Source organism: Lithobates pipiens, unplaced genomic scaffold (genome assembly GCF_037356315.1).
Source record: "Lithobates pipiens isolate NorthernLeopardFrog02 unplaced genomic scaffold, aLitPip1_a1.2 Scaffold_3, whole genome shotgun sequence".
NCBI lineage: Eukaryota > Metazoa > Chordata > Amphibia > Anura > Ranidae > Lithobates > Lithobates pipiens.
The window spans coordinates 281,095,925-281,116,956 of record NW_027507790.1 but is presented as its reverse complement, the minus strand read 5'-3'; the positions used below and the strand labels follow the sequence as shown (position 1 = coordinate 281,116,956).

General features: G+C 42.6%; 1 protein-coding gene across 1 annotated transcript in view; it reads left to right on the top strand.

The window, feature by feature from the left end:
* LOC143941292 (vomeronasal type-2 receptor 26-like) overlaps positions 1-21,032 on the top strand; it is a 152,529-nt gene that overhangs the window by 87,435 nt on the left and 44,062 nt on the right. The window contains exons 2-4 of the mRNA XM_077463327.1: positions 8,097-8,163; positions 8,270-8,430; positions 10,133-10,421. Coding sequence (XP_077319453.1) covers positions 8,097-8,163; positions 8,270-8,430; positions 10,133-10,421 — 517 coding nt within the window. The remainder of the gene's footprint in view (positions 1-8,096; positions 8,164-8,269; positions 8,431-10,132; positions 10,422-21,032) is intronic.

Below are 21,032 nucleotides of genomic sequence, written 5' to 3'. Positions count from 1 at the left end.
GCGTCTCTTCTTCCTCCCTTCCTTCTCAGGCCGGTCCGGGCAATGGGAGGCTGTGTGACGCTTCTCTTCTTCTGACAGTTCTTATATAACGGAGGGTGGGGCCACCCGGTTACCCCGCCCCCTCTGACGCAGGGTTCCGTTATATAAGTGTCAGAAGAAGAGAAGCGCCACACAGCGGGAGCCTCCCATTGTGCGGAGTGGCCCAAGAATGAAGAAAGGAAGAAGAGACGCCATGGAGGAAGATGCCGGACGAGAACACCTGAGCAAGAAGAAGAGGATCGGAGGAAGAAGAAGATGGAGGAAGAATAAGATTGGGGAAGAAACTGAAGGATGAAGGAAAGAAGAAGGAAGAAGACCAGAAGAAAGATGATGAAAGAAGAAGACTTTAACCACTTCCCGACCAGCGCACGACGATGTACGTCGACAGAATGGCACGGGCAGGCATATTGGTGTACAGGTACGTCCAATTTTCGATGCCGCCCTGCCATCGGGAGAGCGCCACCGGCGGCGCGCTCCCGCGCTGGTCGGGACCCCCGTGAGTCCGGTCGCGGAACCCGCGGACTCGATCGCCGCGGACATCCCCGCAATCGTCTCATGGAGCGGCCGAATAGAGGAAATGCTGTGTAAACAACATTTCTCTATTCTGCCTAGCAACTAGTGACGCTGATCTCTGCTCTATGTGATTGGAGCAGAGATCAGTGTACACTAAATGAAAGCCCAACCCCCCCACAGTTAGTAGCACGCCCCTAGGAACACTTAACCCCTACACTGCCACCCACTGGTTAACCCTTTCACTGCCAGTGTCATTTACACAGGAATCACTGCATTTATATAGCAGTGATTACTGTATAAATGACAATGGTCCCAAAAATGTGTCAAAAATGCCCGATGTGTCTGTCATAATGTCGCAGTCACAATAAAAATCACTGATCGCCGCCATTACTAGTAAAAAAAAAAATAATAAAAAATTATTAATAAAAATGCTATAAAACTATCCCTATATTGTAAACGCTATAACTTTTGCGCAAACCAATCAATAATCGCTTATTGCGATTTTTTTTACCAAAAATATGTAGAAGAATACGTATCGGCCTAAATTGAGGGAAAAAAAATTTTTTTTATATATTTTTGGGGGATATTTATTATAACAAAAAGTAAAAAATAATGCGTTTTTTTCAAAATCGTCGCTCTATTTTTGTTTATAGCGCAAAAAATAAAAACCGCAGGGGTGAACAAATACCACCAAAAGAAAGCTCTATTTGTGGGAAAAAAAGGACGTCAATTTTGTTTGGGAGCCACGTCGCACGACCGCGCAATTGTCAGTTAAAGCGACGCAGTGCCGAATCGCAAAAAGTGGTCTGGTCTTTGAACAGCAAATTGGTCCGGTCTGAAAGTGGTTAATAAAGGAATTGTCAAAAACTGTCTCTTATCATTGTAATGGATTTTGAGGGGGACCCCTACGCCATTTATTTTTTTTGGCACAGGGTTCCCCTTAAAATCCATGCTAGACCTGAAGGGTCTGGTATGGATTTTGAGGGGGACCCCCATGCCATTTTTTTGGGCATGGGGTTCCCCTTAAAATCCATACCAGACCTAAAGGGCCTGGTATGGAATTTCGGGGGACCCCCACACATTTTTTTTTCTTAATTTTTTTTCTTAATTTTTTTTCTTAATTTTTTTTTTCTTTATGGTAACATGACCTGTGTGCAAATAGCCTTAAAAAAAAACCATAGAAGTGAACCAGCGCCCAAAAAAATCAAGTTGAGAGGTGCGCCTGTTCGACTTATGTAAATGAATCTATGTGGCTTGACATTTACTAAGATTTTGCCAGAGAAGTGAACCAGAGCACTTAAACGTGCCCAAATGCCGCTTGCGCATGCGCAATTCATAAATTTACCTTGCGCAGTTCCAAGTGTATTTGCAGGCACAGCAGACATATCACCCCCATAATATTGGCACTTCCAGCTTCTTTTAATTCTGAGTTGAATAATGCGTGCGCCAGGTCTATAGTGGCGCACCGATCGCCACCTCCCGTGCGCCGGCATGATAATAGTAAATGGGGAATTGCGCTGTGTTACAGGCACAAATGCTTTGTGAATACAAAAACAGCCGTTGTGCATCGGCGTGTGCCACAACTCATGGCGCAAACCCTTTGTAAATCAGCCCCATTGTCTCCTAACTGAATCACAGAATCTCCTCGTTCCTAGGAAAAAAAGAGAGAGGTTTTACTGCTTTTACTGCTTACAGCACAGCACAGATAGGTAAACAGGATCCTGTCCAACTATTGGAAAAGTTTAAAGGGCGACAAGGTTTTAGGTCCTGTGCTTCATTATAGGTGTCAAGTTATCTTCAGGAGCGCAGGCACCCTGAGAGAGCTAGTGGCCCTGAATGTAATAGAAAGACCACCCAAGGTTAGTGTGTTTGATAATTTAACTGGGTTTCACCCTTGTAGGAGGTGTAACAACTGTCTTAACGCTAGAACTGTAAGGACTTCTAAGTTCACTTCAAGTGTCACGTCCAAGGAATATACCATCAAGGATTTCATCATGTGCCATTCTAGAGGGGTGGTTTTTCTCATAACTTGCCACTGTAGTCTCCAATATGTGGGGAGACTACACAGACATTGATGGCATGGGTTAGAGAACACCTGGCCAATATCAGGAAAGGTTTTGGGATACATAGGGGATGATTTACTAAGGGCAAATCCACTTTGCACTACAAGTGCACTTAGAAGGGCAGTTGGTTTAGATCTGAGGGGAAGATCTGAAATGAGGGGAATCTCTGCTAATTTAATCATCCAATCATGTACAAGCAAAAATGCTGTTTTTTATTTTCCTTGAATATCCTTCTCAGATCTACAACAACTGTACTTCCAAGTGCACTTGTAGTGCAAAGTGGATTTGCCTTTAGTAAATAAACCCCATAGTGTGTCCCAGCATTTCTCATGGTGCCACCATTATGACTCCTCCAAGTTGGAGTTTATAACTATAGAAAAATACACATCCCATTGGTGCAGGAATAATATAAAGAGGCAAATCTCCTGCAGAGAAACCCAATAAATGTTTTATCTCAAATCCTTTCATCCACTGGGACTTATTATAGAGTAGGACATCAACTCCTTTATTAACAATTTTGGGTGTTTTGGGGGACATAGTGTGTCCCAGCATTTCTCTCGGTGTCACCATAAGGACTCCTCCAAGTTGGAGGTTATCACTAAAGAAAAATACACGCCCCATTGGTGTGGGAGTAATACGAAGAGACAAATCTCCCACAGAGAAACCCAATGGATTTTTTAGCTCAAATCCTTTCATCCACTGGGACTTATAGAGTAGGACATCAACTCCTTTCTTAACAATTTTGGGTGTTTTAGGGGACATAGTGTGTCCCAGTATTTCTCTCGGTGTCAAAATATGGACCCCCTCAAGTTGGAGGTTATCACTAAAGTGGCAATGGCATGGGAGTAATACGAAGAGACAAATCTCCTGCAGAGAAACCCAATGGATTTTTTATCTCAAATCCTTTCATCCACTGGGACTTATTATAGAGTAGGACATCAACTCCTTTATTAACAATTTTGGGTGTTTTGGGGGACATAGTGTGTCCCAGCATTTCTCTCGGTGTCACCATATGGACCCCTCTAAGTTGGAAGTTATCACTAAAGAAAAATACACGCCCCATTGGCGTGGGAGTAATATGAAGAGACAATTCTCCCACAGAGAAACCCAATGGATTTTTTACCTCAAATACTTTTGTCCACTGGGGCTTTTTATAGCGTAGGACATCAATTCCTTTATTAACAATAGTTGAATTCCATGCAAGTGTCTTTTCCCTTTCTCCTTTTTCTATTTTACGGCAGATTTTGTGTACATCAAGGCTTATTTTTAGAAAAAGAATAGATGGCTTGAATATTATGCATCATTTATTTTTTGCTTCCCATTTATTTTATTTATGTTCATTTTAGTCATTTTCATTGGGCCTGTTATAGCATTTTTATTTTTATTTTTTTATTTATGGAGGATTTACTCAATGGGTAGGGGCTAATTGCCCCCACAGGAGAGCGTTTAACACCCATCATAATAAATTGTATTAGTCCTCGGACTCTATTAAATTGAGATATATAATGCTGATCCTGCCATTGTTTTTTTTATATTAGTTATTATATCGGTTTTATACAATTTTAATGAGTGTATATACTCAATACTCTCTATTAGTCTAGGGTAATTATTGACATGTATTTCAGGTAGTGGTCAATAATGTTTTCTTCAGTTATTTTTTATTGTAAACTGAACTGGTATGTATTCTTGTACGGAACCCTCAAAATGCTTTATTTATTATATATTTTTTTATAAAATGAAAACAACCTTTGATTAAATGATATTAGCTTTCATTTCTTCAGTCAGTCAGGGCTTCCAGTGCACTTTGCAGTGGCACAGTGCATTGTGGTCGGTAAAACTAAGACCCTTTAGTGCTGCTAATCAGTGCCCACCAATGCCACCTATCAGTGCCCATCAGTGCTGCCAATCAGTGCCTCTTGATCAGTGCCCACCAGTGCTGCCTATCATTGCTCATCAGTGCCACTTATCAGTGCTCATCAGTGCCACCCCTCCAAGCCAGCCTTCTGATTAAATGATATGTTGAGTTTAATTCAAAATATATATATAATCAATCAGGAGTTCTGGCTTCCTTGGGGAGTTTATCATAGAGCCCTTTTGATCCCTCAGGGATCAGCGGTTCTGCTAAGCAGCCTGTCTATTCATATGAACATGGAAAAGAAGAAAAGTAACAGCGCTCTCTGCAGGAACAACTCAATCCATACACCGGGTCCACTCACAGGTGCCGAGGCTCAATGTGTCCCAACACACTCCAATGCAACAGTAGTAAGAAGATCCGGCAACACTGTAATCCTTGAAGTGTCGTTTATTGGTACATCAGAGTGACAGTAAAACAAACTGATGCGTTTCGGCAATAGCCTTAGTCGTATCCATATGAGAACAGATGTGGAAGAGTGGTGAAGCTCTCTAAATGGACACTACTATATTCAGCACGGAGCACTTTCTTCTTATTTTTGTTTTTGCATGTTCAGGGATTGTATTTGGACTTTGTACCATCTTTCACAGCTTGATTTTTGTTTACATATATGAGACAATAAGTTTGATTATGGAGTGTCAGAGCTGGGCTCAGCCCTTCCTTCTCTGAGATGGCCGCTCAGCTGTCGGCTAATTGCCAGCTCCTATCTCTCCACAGTTACTCACCTGTTGTTGATCCTGCTCGTCAGTCGTACCTACTTAAGCCGTCCAGCCCAGAGGATCTCTCCCTTCACCTTAGTCAATATCACAGATACGCTCTCCTGCATTCCTGTTTAAAGACTTGCTTTGCTGACATCCCTTCTGGCTCCAGATCCTGCTTACTGTTCTACTACGCTCATCTCCGGCTCCCTGACTTCTGGCTTGTCTGACTATCCATTCTGGGTTCCTGAAATCTGGCTATGTTTTGACTACATTTGTTCTATTTACTGTTATTATTAAACAAGTGTGATTTAATTGTACTTCTGTCTCAATCTGATTTCATGGTTTCTTACACGGAGATTGTCATTAGTTGATTTTAAACATGTCACTTTAATAGTCATGTTATTTTATTTTATTACTTTATGACACTTTGCACTTTATAGGAATTGTCTATGTCATTGAATCGTTCAGCATCACAGATATTTCACACCATTGGTTGATAACACAAACACAGGTATACTGATTCTTATTTTGATTGTATACATTGAATGTATGTTTTTTTTTTTATAGCTTAAGGCATTCTATTTGGGGACAGCACACTAATCTCCTGTTATATATATCCCTAGATATTTCATTTTATTAGCCATCTCCATCTGAAGAAGACTAGCCAGTAAAGGTTCCTCTAACGCAGCCTTTCTCAACCTTTTCAACACAGAGGAACCCTTGAAATAGTTCTCTGGACTTGGGGGAACCCCTGCTAAAAATTACAAATCTACAACTCATGATACATTAGTGTGATGGTCAGTGGGAAGAATGGTCCTTACACTTGTGATCATTGGGAAGAATTACCTCCTTACAGATAGCTAAAAAGATCAATGGTGTCAGTGGGAACTTATCTGAGAGGCAGAGATTTCCCAATGCTGAATGAACCCCTATCAACCTCTGGAGGAACCCTAGGGTTCCATGGAACCATGGTTGAGAATCACTGCTCTAATGGATCCACAGATAACAATACTGATTTATCCCAATTAATGGTCAGGCCAGAAACCCTTCCAAAGTCACCAAATATACCCATTACGTTAATAAGCAAGGATTGAGTGTCCCTCAAAAATAGGAGGACATCATCTGCATATAAAGCTGTTTTCTCCTCCCACTGGAACCTCTGAACATCTAGTGATGATCTAATGCTATTGCCAATAGTTCCCTTGCTAGAGTGAAAACTGATACCATAGGTAGACAACTGATACCATCTTTCTGGAAAACTTCTCCCTGACAAGCTGGGTACACTTGGTAAATGATATTGTGAGGATGGAGGAGCTTTTAGGTTCTGACATAGATACATGTGACACATTTTTCTTTTTTTTAAAATATTTTAATGTGATTTGATATAGGAAAACAATATACCATTGGATTGGAGTCATATGGTAGGTACAAAATGAACAGTAAGAAGGTAGATGGGAATGTAAATACTTCATAATGTAAGGAAAACATATTAATGTATGATAACGTAAATATTTATTAAGTGCACTTGAACATATTACAGTTTAAAAGAAGCACATTCAGCATAACAAATTTGATTTTGCCTATAACAATGGTTAACTTATGGTCTTGTCAAAAAAGGAACTTGAGTAAACAGAATTACTGTTTATTGAGAATAAACTATAGAGATAGTATCCTTTAGACTCTCTCACAGGATGGTATAACCTCAAGAGGTAAGTGGGTGTGTGGGGAGGGGAGGCAGATAAGCAGATGGGTGGCACAGGAGGAGGGATATGGACTGGGATGGGAGAGGGAGAAGTTTGAGTGGGGGATAAATGGAAGCAAGAGGGGAATTGGACTCTATGCAGGTTGGAAAAATACTGGAAAATTATAAGGGAGATAAATCATGGAGTAATAACTAGTATGGATTGTAATCATAAATGTGTGTTTTGGATTATGAGGTATAAAAGAAGCATATAAAGACATATAGGAGGCCTGAGGATAGAATAATTTGTCAGAAGAGTGGGTAAAAACACTCCACACCTCTCTGGCAACCTAATTCAGTGGGGATACTATCCAGACATTATCCAATTTCATTTATTATGGTTATGGGTTCAAGAATTCTTGAAAATGAAACCAGCATGCCCATATGCAGGTACATTTGGAAGTGTTGTCTTTTGCGATGCTTATCAGCTCTTCCACATCCGCTGTTTACGCAGATGTACCGGTACCAGTCTGTAATTGCTGGTGAAGTAGGGGTGCCCCATTGTAAAGGAATGCAGTGTCTTGCCACATTTACGAGGTGTAAGGCAAGAGACTTAGCCCTTGTACACACGGGCGGAGAATCCGTCGGAATGTGTCCTATCGGACCGTGTTGTCGGATAATCTGACTGTGTGTGGTATGCATCAGACTGATTCCATCGGAATATCCGTCTGACCCAATTTTCCAACATGTTGAAAATATTTTCCGACCAACTGGTTCGATCGGACATACTCCGATCATGTGTAGAGAATTTTGATCGGACCAAGTGCCACGCATGCTCAGATCAAATTCCTACATCAAAGCTATTGGCTACTAGCCTGAACGTAGTCCCATCGTAACTAAATTACGTCATCAAGTTCTGAATGATTGGATTTTTCGACAACTTAGTCCGACCGTGTGTATGCAACAGTTTCGGACAAGATCCGACAGACAAAATCAGACGGACAAAATCCAACAGATTTGGTTGGCAGAATGTCCAACCGTGTGTACAGGGGCTTATAGTGATATGTGGCTTTTTGAAGAGATGAATGGTGAAGTAAATATTGTGCAGGAGTGAAATCCAAGGTGTATGTTGTTATTTTTGTTATAGTTTCATGTACTGCTTTTCAAAAGATTTGTATTTTGAACAGGACCACCAAATATGTAGCAGAGACCCTGGATTGGTTCCGTATCTCCAGCATAATGAAGAATATGTGGGTGAGAGTTTTTGAAGTTGGGTGGATGTCCGATACCAGCCTGTAAATATTTTGGAGCCTTTTTCTTGTGTTGTCACATTTATTGAGCCTTTGTGAGTACTTGTTAGAAGTCTTTCCCATTCCTCGTCATTGAGGAAAAGACCCAGTTGGTTCTCCCATTTTTGACAAAGTCAACTGGTCTTTATTTAAAAATGTGTAATGAGAAGGAAGTAAAGAGATTACTATATATGGTGCTGTGGAGTGGTTCTGGAATAGAAAGCCTCAAATGGTGTGTTGTCACAGGAACAGTCTGGGGAGGTTTTTAGGTATTTAAAAAAATGCCTTAGCGTACAACTAAGGAAGGAAGTAGGAATTGTGCATTTTAGTCTGCAGTGATTCATCAGAGCGAAGATTGCCTCTCTGGAAAAAGTGTTCTGCCTGTACCTGTTCATGTGGCCATATTTCACTACGAAAGTATGGTGAAAGGCCAGGTGTGAAGTCAAGTGGCCCTGGAAAGGTTGTTAAGTCTACATTTTTACATGCAAGATAATAGAAGTGAAGGGATGGGCCTATCGTAGGGTATTCTTTGGGTTCTGTAGGTGTTTGTCTTGATGGGAGCCAGGGGTTGTAGTGGAATTGGCAGGCCAGCATCTTCTATTTGAACTCAGGCTTTCCTTTTTTTTATGTAGGTTTCAGTCTGCTATTCTCATTAAGTGAAGCTAGGTAACATTGGAGAATGTCTGGTAAGCCTATGTCAACTTTTAGCTTGCAAAATGTTAGTAGATCATAGATGATTCTAGGATGTATGTGTCCCCATATAAAGCATGTACAGGCTTTTCTATAGACTAGGCAGAAGGTTTTGGAAAATTGAATGGTGATTTGTAGAACAAAGAGAATGCAGGGAAGGATATTAATCTTTATTATGGCAGCCCTACAGAACCAAGAAAAAGTCCCTTTGTGCTACAGTAAGTATGGAGATCATGTTGAATGTCTTTCAGTATAGATAAGTAATTCAGTCTAAATAAGTCTTTCAGATGTCTAGGGAGTTGTATTTCGAGATACGTAATGAATTGCGTCTGCCATGTAAAGGGGCATTTGGATTTGGATATATTGGAGGTTGGTAGTTAAATATTTAAGGCGTAGGATTTAGTTAATTTGTAAATTGGACAGTACTTTATAATCGGCAAAGTCACTGAGTAAGTTGGGAATGGTAAGGTGTGGTCCGGACAAAAAAAATATGGCATCTGCAAACGCTGTTATTTTGTGCATTCATCCCAAGACATCAATTCCTTTAATGTTGGCATTAGCCCTAAGGCGTCGTAAGAGGGGTTCTAGGGAGAGAACGAATAGCAGCGGCCAAAGCGGGCAGCCTTGTCTGGTACCTTTGGAGCATGTGACAAATGTGCGGTGTGGGTTCTTTACTGGTCTTCTTCAGCCACTTTGAAAAGAAGGTATTAAACTGACCTCTTTTCCCTACGTATTTTTGTCTGACATTACAGCTGAGTATATGTTTCCTTAGCCACGTGACATCCCCGTTAGTACTAGTTCTCACAATACTGTACCTATTGAGACCTCATTATGGACTTTTCAGACCAGGATGTCTATACTTTAGTGACTCTATCAATTTTATATTTTCATATCATTTCTATTCTTTCCCATTTCTCTACTTCAGAGGCATATTTCTTGACAACACTTGATTCCTCTAACAAACGAATCCCCAAGTGTTGTGTTATCTTACTTGTTAACTGCATTACTATATCCGTACCTTATTGTGCCACTTATACTGCAGTAGCCCTGGAATATAAAACTTGTATTACGCCTCATAAAATGTCTATTCTGTCCTAAAAACTGTCAATAAAAATATAGTAAACACTAAATTTAAATCATTATTGTTTTAAAAACATTCTTGTGTGTGTTTTGTGGGATGTGGCTAAACTGTAATCTCATAAGTAACCATTTTGTTTCAATTTAATCCTCTCAATATCCTGCAGGTTGGACTTTGGAGAGTATAAAAACATCTTGGTGATGATCTCAGCTATCAACAGGATTAACAAGGACCCCGATCTTCTGCCCAATATTACCCTGGGCTATCATATATTTGATAATTGTAATGACCCAAGTAATATTTTGGGATATGCCACAAAGATATTGTCTGGAGAAAAAAATGCTCATAACTATTACTGTAAGGGACACGGAGAAGTGGTTGGTTTTATTGGTAACAATGAATTCTATTCAAATAATGCACTGGCTCAGTTACTTAGTCTATATCGGTATACACAGGTAAGTGATCACTGCAATATATTATGTATGTAATATGGTGTTTCCAATAGATGGCTCAGTACAGTAGGTGGAATTTTTGTCTAGTCTTACTTTTGTAGAATGAGTACAGATCAGAATTAACAGAACTTTGAATAATTCAGGTGCACAAAACATTGCAACTCGGGGACATTATTCGGTGATCGCTATCCTCACAGTCCACTCAGCCCCACCACTTTTAGTGACTTTAGTGACTCAATTGCTTGCATGAGAGACCCACCCAGGTGGCTCTATCCCACCATGCCTCTTTAGTTGGTTCTTTGAGTTGCTTTCTTGTGTTTTGGATCTAGTGCCCAGAATATTAGCTCAACAATCAGGAGCTGTAAGAAAACAATTGCTTTACAGCTTCTTTAAGTAGTCGCTTTTAACCACCTCAATACAGGGCACTTACACCTCCTTCCTGTCCAGACCAATTTTCAGCTTTCAGCGCTCTCACAGTTTGAATGACAATTACTCAGTCATGCAACACTGTACTCATATGAAACTTGTGTCCTTTTTTCCACAGAAATAGAGCTTTCTTTTAGTGGTATTTAATCACTAGTGGGTTTTTTATTTTTTGTGCTATAAATAAAATAAAACGTACAATTTGTGAAAAAAATGCCTTTTTCTTTGTTTCTGTCATAAAATTTTGCTAATTAGTAATTTTTCTTCATAAATTTTGGCCAAAATTTATACTGCTACATATCTTTGGTAAAAATAACCCACATTAGTATATATTATTTGGTCTTTGTGAAAGTTATAGAGTCTACAAACTATGGTACCAATCACTGAAAATTGATCACATCTGATCAGGCCTTCAGTACATCAGGTGTACCTCATTTCTTGAGACACTAACAAGTCAGGAAAGTACAAATACCCCCCAAATGACCCCTTTTTAGAAAGTAGACATTCCAAGGTATTAAGTAAGTAGCATGGTGAGTTTTTTTAAGTTGTAATTTTTTCCCACAATTCTTTGCAAAATTAAGATTTTATTTATTTTTCTTATATATTTTTTTTTTTTTTTACAAAATTGTCATGTTATCAGGTTATTTCTCACACACAGCATATGCATACAACAAATTTCACCCCAAAATACATTCTGCTACTCTTCCTGAGTATGGCGATACCACATGTGTGAGACTTTTACACAGCCTGGTCACATACAGAGGACCAACATTGATGTAGCACCATCAGGCGTTCTACGAGCAAAAATGACGCATCTCATTTCTCAACCACCTATTACACTTTTGAAGGCCCTGGAGCACCAGGACAATGGAATTGCCCACAAAATGACCCCATTTTGGAAAGCAAACACCCCAATGTATCATCTGTGAGGCAAAATTAGTCTTTTGAACGGTTCATTTTTTTCCAGAAGTTTTTGAAAAATGTGGGAAAAAAATTAAACCGCATTTTTTTTTTTTTTACACAAAGTTGTCCATTTATAAGATATTTCTAACAAATAGCATGTATTTAGCAAAAATAACACCCCAGGTTATTTCTCACACACAGCATATGCATACAACAAATTATACCCCAAAATACATTCTGCTACTCTTCCCCGAGTATGGTGATGCCACATGTGTAGGACTTTTACACAGCCTGGTCACATACAGAGGCCAAACATTGAAGTAGTACCTTCAGGCATTCTAGGACACTTTTGATGGTCCAGGAGCACCAGGACAGTGGAATTACTCACAAAATGACCCCAATTTGGGAAAGCAAATACCCCAACGTATATTCTATGAGGCAATGGCTGAAAATAGGTACTTGGGTACTCTGATGGGCTGGTGACAGGTACTCGGGTACTCTGATGGCCTGGTGACAGGTACTCTGATGGCCTGGTGACAGGTACTTGGATTCTCTGATGGCCTGGTGACAGGTACTGGGGTACACTGATGGCTTGGTGACAGGTACCTGGGTACTCTGATGGGCTGGTGACAGGTACTCGGGTACTCTGATGGGCTGGGACAGGTACTCAGGTACTCTGATGGCCTGGTAACAGGTACTCTGATGGCCTGGTGACAGGTACTTGGATTCTCTGATGGCCTGGTGACAGGTACTCGGGTACACTGATGGCCTGATGACAGGTACTCGGGTACTCTGATGGGCCACAGATAGGTACTCGGGTATGGAGAAATGTTGTTTACAACATTCGGCCGCTCCGTGAGACGATCGCGGGGATGCCCGCGGTGATCGAGTCCGCGGGTCCCGCGACCGGACATACGGGGTCCCGACCAGCGCGGAAGCGCGCCGCCGCCGGCGCGCTCCCGATGGCAGGGCGGCAAATTTAAAGGGACGTTCATGTACGCCCATTTGCCTGCCCGTGCCATTCTGTCGACGTACATCGTCGTGCGCTGGTCGGCAAGTGGTTAACTCTCTTCTTGCCCAGACCAATTTTCGTCTCTCAGCGCTGTCACACTTTGAATGACAATTAGGCGGTCATGAAACACTCTATCCATACCATACCATCGATACCAAGATGATACCTAAACCTGCAGGGATCATTCTGGTAGAACCACTCAAAGTCCAGCAACATGCCAGTAAGTTGCTGGTCCTTGTTGGGCATATATTGTAATGTTCTTTTTTTCATGCAGCCTGTGGGCTGAACGAAAAAAAGAGATTGATCAGTGGGTATGCTATTGGAATACCGCTCTTCATCCATCCACTTATAATGAGGGGGATACATGCACCATTTTTTTTTAACTGTGGTGGTGAAATCACCTCCTACAGCACTGGAGTCACAGATTTTCGTATCGCGAAAGCAAATGCTGTTGCTGTCAAGATAAATAAATCAGTGCTGCAACTGAATGGCGTACCTGAAAATCTAACAATGGTAACGATAAAACATTAACTCAATAAAACAAATTTTTTAATGCAATCTGTGCCTAAAAAATATATGCCGAAGCATGGGGCGATCTTCCCCTAATGTTAGGAGAATATCACTCCTCCACCCATGCTTCGGTATATATGCTCTTTTTTTTAACTGTGGTGGTGAAATCACCTCCGCTGGAGTCACGGCTTTACATGTTGTGGGAGAAAACACTGTTGCTGTCAGAATAAATAAACCTGTGCTGCAGCTGAATGGTGTACCTGCTAAGCAAATGATGGTTAACAATAAAACAACGTTTTTTTTCTGCACTTATATAAACTGTAAACATTCCAAATTAGGGTCTCTCAAAATGTGATGGCCATCTCATCTTTCGAGACACTGTGTAAGTGTGCCTAGGACTGTGCAATGCTGTGCCCTATGCTAATACTCCACTAGTGTGTGGTAGCATTCAAAACAGTCACAGATGCAAAGACCAGGTTTGTCAGGACAGGAGAGACAATAATAGCAGGTGTCATGCCTATATCCGCACTTTCTACAGACACAACATCTTCTTTGGGGATTTCTTTTGGTAAGGGTACCAGGGAGGACACACGGAAATGCATCTCATGCATCCACCCCTCCCATATTAAGGTTATATTCGTGGACAGAGGGGGGATTCTTCGGTTCACAGCAAGCAAAATATTACATCTCAAGCAGGCTCTCTGCCCCATCCTAAGACGGGAATCTACAAGCCACTGGGGTAAGCCCCGGCAATTAGAGAACACGGTGCCACATGTGCCAATTCCGTGAACAAACAAGTGAATAAAAAGTGGCACGCTTGTGTAATAATTGTCCACATACAAGTGGTACCCCTTTCCTAATAAGGGTGACACCAAGTCCCACACTATCTTAAAAGTGCTCCCTATGTAGTTCTTCGGCTCTACGTAACTATCTCTTCCCTTGTAAACCAGAAAGCTATATGTATAGCCTGTTGCCCTGCCACAGATCTTATACATCTTGACCCCATGTCTTGCACGCTTGCTAGGAAGATACTGTTTGAATGACAAGCGGCCAGAAAACAAAATCAGGGACTCATCAACGCAGACAACTTGATCGGGAATAAACAAGGCTGTAAACTGTTGGTTGAAGTGGTTATGAGGGGCTGAATTGTGTAGAGCCTATCATATTCAGGGTCACACTGAGGACAATAGCGTTCATTGTCATTGAAATACATGAACCGAAAGATCACGTTTGTATCATGTCCTGGTCATGGAAGCAGAGAACTCAGGTATATTGGGTCAGTGGACCAATATGACTGCAACTCACTTTTTTTAGTTATGCTCATGAGGAGGGATAGGCCCAGTAAGGTCCTAAATTTTGAGACCATAATAAGTTTCCAATCTCTGGCAAGAGTCAACTGGGGATTAGCGGTGATGAATTGACCAGCATACAAATTGCTTTGGTCCACAATAGATCTATAGAGATCTTCCATGAAAAACAGCGAATACAAATCAAGTGACGTAAAACTGTTTCCACCTGAATTCTGGGTTGGCCAGTGAATGGGGGAAGTATGGGTGCTGCATAAGAGATAGGCTCACAATTCTGATTGGGAAATGCTACAGGAAGGGCACTATGGGCTTCACTGGCCTGTCTTTGTCTTCTTGGTGGCTGCGGGACACTAGTTGTGCTTGCCACCTCACCAGCTTGAACTTCACCACGTTCTGGATGTACGACCAGGGCGTACTAGGCCGATGGTGCTTGCAAGTTGACCAGAAGGATGAGCAGCACGAGTACTGGCTCTCTGCTCCATATTAGAGACCTGCAGTTCTTGCACCTCAACAGCAGCAGAAGAGCGGGGTTGGGTACTCCTGACCTTGGCAGGGACCACAACTCCGTCTTCAGAGCTATCTGTCAGGGTGCCGCTGCTGTCTACTGGTTTGTATTCTGAGCCTGAATCTGTCAGATGGGTGAGTTCCTCTTCACTCTTATCTGTTATGCTCAGAAACGTGTACGCCTCTTCACTGATGTACCTTCGATTGGACATATTGGCCTCTAAATTTACTGGTACACTAGTGAGACTCACAGGAAAAAAAGAACACTGACTGTCAGAGAATGCTTCTTATGCCCCGTACACACGAGAGGGATTAAGTCTGACAGACTTCCGACGGAGTTCTAGCGGAGTTCCGCCGGAGTTCTGGCGGACTTTTCGACCGAACGGACTTGACCACACACCATCACACCAAACTCCGACGGAGTCGAACGTGATGACGTACGACTGGATTCGACGTAGGAAGTTCATAGACAGTAGCCAATAGCTGCCCTAGCGTCGGTTTTAGTCCGTCGGAGTAGCACACACACGAGCGAATTTTTCGAAGGATGCTTCATTTCTAAAGTCCGTCAGACTTTTGCGAAGCTAAAGTCCGTTGCAGCCCACACACGAGCGGATAGTCCGCCGGACTCAGTCCGTCGGAGTTTGGATGTCGAAAAGTCCGCTCGTGTGTACGGGGCATAACGCTACCATAAAAACTATTAGCATTCGTAGGGATCAGGCCTGACTCTGCAAATGCTGCAGTTATATGTTTAGTGTTTTGTAAGTGATAGTGATCGATTGATACTGCACTTGGGCGGGCTGGGCGGAGGAGCTAAACGCAGGTGCTAGCAGGTATCTGGGCTGATCCTGTTATCACTGCGTTTTTGGCAACCCTAAACTACTGGGATTACGAGGTTAAACTTTTATTAGAAGGGGTTAGGGGGGTCTCTAGACCTATCTGGGGCTACTACTAAATAACCTAATGCTGATTAGTGTCACAAATGACACCAGTACAGTGATCAAAGAAAAACACTGCACTGGGCAACACAGTGACAGGGAGTGAAGGGGTTAACTGGGTGATTGGGGAATGAGATATGTGCCCATGTGTACTGTGTTAGTGTAGGGTTGTGTTGGTGCAACTCACGTCTGGGTGTCCTCTCTCTGGAACGGAAAAGAGCTCCACGAGGGGAGATGACATCACTACCCCCGTCTGTATTTACACTTACGCAGGCAGGGGAGGATTTCATTCGTCAGGACCTATCAGCAGGTCCAGGCCAGAAATAATTGGACTGGGCGTGGAGACAGATTGGTTCAGAAATGAATCAGAGCGTCGTGGCGCGCGCCCGATGTAACATAACGTCGATTCGCCCACCCGTGCCATTCTGCCGCAGTAAAACTACGGCAGCTGGACAGGAAGGGGTTAATTAGTGTTCAAGACTATATGCTCCAATCATCCACATGAATTAGTGATAATTCCCTCATCCGATGTGCCCTCACCTGGGGGATAAGACCAACCAATGGTCTATAGGCACTTTTGTCGCTCTCTGGTAATCTTTTTTTACTTTCAAAGATTTTTATTTGTTTCAAAATAAAGTCCATACAATAGACAGCGACAACATGTCGTCTCACACATATATGGAGAACGTGGTGAACATGTCAAAAAAAAAAACAGGCAAACAGCATAAACCGGTGAGGTCACATTGCGGACTGTATGACAGCTGTATTGTTAAGAGAAAATGAAAATGACAGAAAGAGAAACCCACTATGTCTGGTACGGATTGACATGACTATTGGGAGTGATGTAAAAAAGAGAGACGGGATGCCACCTAGCCCCTCTGGCACCCCGAATGGGATCACACTGTCCCGGGGGCAGTTAGCGCCCACAAAATATGAACTTAAAAGGAGATAAATGAAAGGAAATTGTCTATCACGTACCAGAGAACTTCTAATCTGCCAGCTGATCAGCTCATGAGTCGATCTGAAGCTCCTCTGTTGGGAGAAGCAAACTAGAGCAAGTCACGGAAGATTCTTTATGCCAACCAACAAACATTGCCTAAGAGACATTTACAGATAATTTTATACCCTTCCGGGCTAGCCTTAGTCCACAGTATAGAAACCGAGAGGAAATGTGAGAACAAGAGGAAAGAAAAGGGAAAGAGAGAGAAAGAGAAAGAGGGGGAAGACAGAGGGGGGGGGGGGGGGTAGGGGTGGGAAGAGCATCATTACTCGCAGCAGGTTCAATAAGAAGAGTTCATACATATGGAAAGTTGGTCAGGCCCATTACTCGGGCCCAGGGCTCCCAGGTGGCTACGAACCCATCAGATGTGTCCTCCAGCAAACTGGCCAGCCCCTCCTGGGACATGATCCAGGAAATCTATTGTAAAAGAAACCCCTGGTTCCTTCCAATTCCTGGCTATGGAGATTTTGGCTCCCAGCAGTACAAATTGGGTCAATCTGCTGGAGGGTTTAGAGAGATGGGTAATGGAATCATTAAGGAGAGCCACCGTGGGGGTCCTGTGAACCTTGGCACCAATCAGTTTTTTAATCAGGTTAAAAACTTTCTTCCAAAAGGGGCGAATTCTTGAACATTCCCACCAAATGTGTGACATTGTCCCCGTAAGCATGCAGCCCCTGAAGCAGAGAGGACTGGCTGTTGGGAACATGTGTGCGACTCTGGCTGGCGTGTAATACCATCTGGTTAGTACTTTTGTCCCTGCTTCCATAAGGTTTGTGTTGAGCAGACCCCGAAAGGATCTAGCCCCCATTGAGTGCCATTTGTCCAATGGCCATTGAAAAGAAAAGTCAGTTTCCCAGGTGGCCATATAGGGAACCTTTGTTTTGGGGGTGGTAAGGGACGTGTACACCAAGGAGATCCCCCCCTTCTGGTCCATGGCTTGACCGCACCAAAGTTCGTAATCTGTAAAGATCGGGGGGTTTGAGTCTCCTTTGCAAAGGGAGTGCAGAAAATGTTGAATCTGATGAAACCGAAAAATTTCGGTCTTGGGTAGGCTTAGTTTCTTGATACAAAATTGTAAGGTGATAGGTCCTGTTGCTGTGAAAAAGTGTCCTATCCTATAAAGGCCCTTATCGACCCACCATTTGAAGGCAAGTACATTGTATCCTGGAGGGAAGTGAAGATTATTAAAAATATGAGTTAAAGGTTTAATTGTTGAGACCAAGGAGGCAGAGTAGCGCAGGGAATCCCATAGTTTAAATGAGTGGGAGAGGGTTGGGGACAAGATAGCGGGTCTGTTTTTCTGGGGGGTCCACAGTAAGAAGTCTAGGGTAAAAGTGGGGGCTGCCTGATTCTCAATATGGATCCAGTCTGGCTTCTCATATTTGGAGTAAATTACGAATAGCTGTGTTAGTCTGGCTGCTTGGTAATAGCGGAACATATGCGGCAGGCCTAAACCACCTCTCTTCCTATGAGCAAAGAGGGTATTGCGGGGTAGTCTATAACCTTTCTTACCCCAAATTAATTTTAGGATTTTGTTTTGGAAGGTAGAAAGGTGATCCTTACGAATGGGGATTGGCAGGGATCTGAACAGATAAAGTAATCTGGGTAATAGTGTCATTTTGACATCGTGTATCCTGCCTAGCCATGATATGGGAAGATGGGTCCAATTCTGTAAACCTGCTTCTAGCTTACGGTACATCGGGGGATAGTTATGACTGTATAAAGTCTCTATCTTAGCTGTGAGGTTTATACCTAGGTATCTGATGGAGAAGTCGTTCCATTGGAAATTGAAGTTCTGCTTTAAAAGTTCAACAGTGGCGGGAGTTAGAGAGACGTTGAGAGCCTGGGATTTACTGTAGTTCACTTGGAGACCTGACATCTTGGAGAAGGAATCTAGCAGGACGTTTAGATTGGGCAAGGAAGTTATGGGAGAAGTGATGTATAGCATGATATCGTCCGCAAATAGGGCACATTTGTGAACACGAGATCTGCATACCACCCCTTTTATGTCTTGGTTTTGTCTTATAGCTATAGCAAGGGTCTCGATCGCCATCGCGAAAATTAATGGGGACAATGGGCATCCTTGCCTGGTTCCTTGTCTTATGGCTATAGGTTTGGAATGGAAGCCTTGGATTCGGATTCTCGCTGTAGGAGTTGAGTAGAGAGCCTGTATTAAGCCAGTAAAGCGTTGTCCAAAGCCCCATTTGCGGAGGATAGCAAAGATATAAGGCCAGGAGACCGAATCGAAGGCCTTCTGTAGGTCAAGCGAGAGAAGCATACCCGATTGTTTAGGTCCCCCATCCCAGTTTGTTTGGAGAATGGACATAATATCTATGGTTCTCCTTATCTGATCCGGGCCTTGTCTACCCGGAATGAGACCCACCTGATCCTTGTGTACATATGCATTAATGAAGTCTGCCAACCGGGTGGCAAGGATTTTGGTTAGTATTTTAATGTCACAGTTAATCAGAGAGATTGGGCGATAATTCCCGACCTCTTCCGGGTTTTTATCAGGTTTTGGGATGACGGTTATAAGCGCTGTGTTTAGCTGGGGATCAAGTGGGTTTCCCCTCGAGGCATAGTTGAAGAATTTAGAGAGATAAGGTGCTAAAGTTTCGGCAAACTTTTTGTAATAAGGATTGGATAGGCCGTCCGGGCCGGGGGCCGAGCCCGGTTTTAAGGTTTTAATTGCTGCTAAAACTTCCGCCGTTGTAAAAGGGGCTTCTAGACTGTCTCTATGGTTCGAAGAAAGTTGTGGGATAGGAAGGTCGTTTAGGAAAGCGTCTATGGAGTGATCAGTAGGGGCTGGGGTTGGTGAGTAGAGTTTATTGTAAAACTCTGCGAATGAGCCCAGTATCTTTGTAGGGTTAGCTGTGGGGCCTTGTCCAGGGATTATAATCTTTGGTAAAGCCTGTGTTTTGAGTCTGGGAGATAATTTATTGGCCAACATAGAGTCCATCTTATCACCTTGTGTATAGAATCTGTTTTGCGACCATCTTATTTGTTTTTCGGCTTTAGCCGTTAGAGCTAGGTTCAGTTCCAGCCTGATCCTGTTCAGTTGAGGAAGTAAATTAAGGGTCGGGTCTTGTTTATGCCGAGTCTTCAGGGACACGTATTAGTTTTCTAGTTTTTTAATTGCAGCCTCTCGTTCCTTTTTTAATGGCTGATGATAGTCTGATGAGTTCCCCCCTAATGAAGGCTTTATGAGCCGCCCAGAGTGTTTCCACCGAAACCTCATCACCGTCATTAAATTGAAAGTATTCCTTGAGGGAGTCAGCTAGCAAAGAGACTCGAACAGGATCTGATAGGATGGACTCGTTCAGCCTCCATTGTTTCTGGCCCGATCTATTGTGTTGTGAACGGATGGTCATGACTACTAATGAGTGATCCGATAGGGAGGAGTCAATAATTTTTGATTGAAGTATGGTAGGGATAACTGAGGATTTCACTAACAGGTGGTCAATTCTGGCGTATGAATTATGGGGGTATGAAAAGTGGGTATAATCTCGTTTGGTGGGGTTTAATTCTCTCCAAACATCTGCCAGTCCCTGTTCGTGCAGTAATTTCGCTAGTTTGAGACTCTCATTAGAGGGGCGGGTAAGTTGAGAACCTAGGTGTCTAGTTTTGTCTAGCCCCTGGTCAAAGGCCGCATTGGAGTCTCCCCCGAGTATAACTGTTCCCTCTAGTAGGGGGGTGAGGTGTAGAATGAGTCTTCTGAAAAAAGCTGTTTGACCCTTGTTAGGGGAGTAGTAGGATATAAATGAGTAAAGGTGGCCATCTAAAGTGCCTTTCACTAGCAAGTATCTGCCGTCAGGATCTTTGGTTTCGGATATTATTTGGAAGTTACAGGATTTAGCAAACACTATTGCTACCCCCTTGGTCTTGTTAGCTGCATTTGCAAGGTAGAAGTTATTATAGTGGGAGTGTAAGAAAGAGGGGTTATACGTACTAGGAAAGTGGGTTTCCTGAATCAAAAGGACATCTAGTTTGGATGATTTATATGAGTTAAAGATTTTTTAC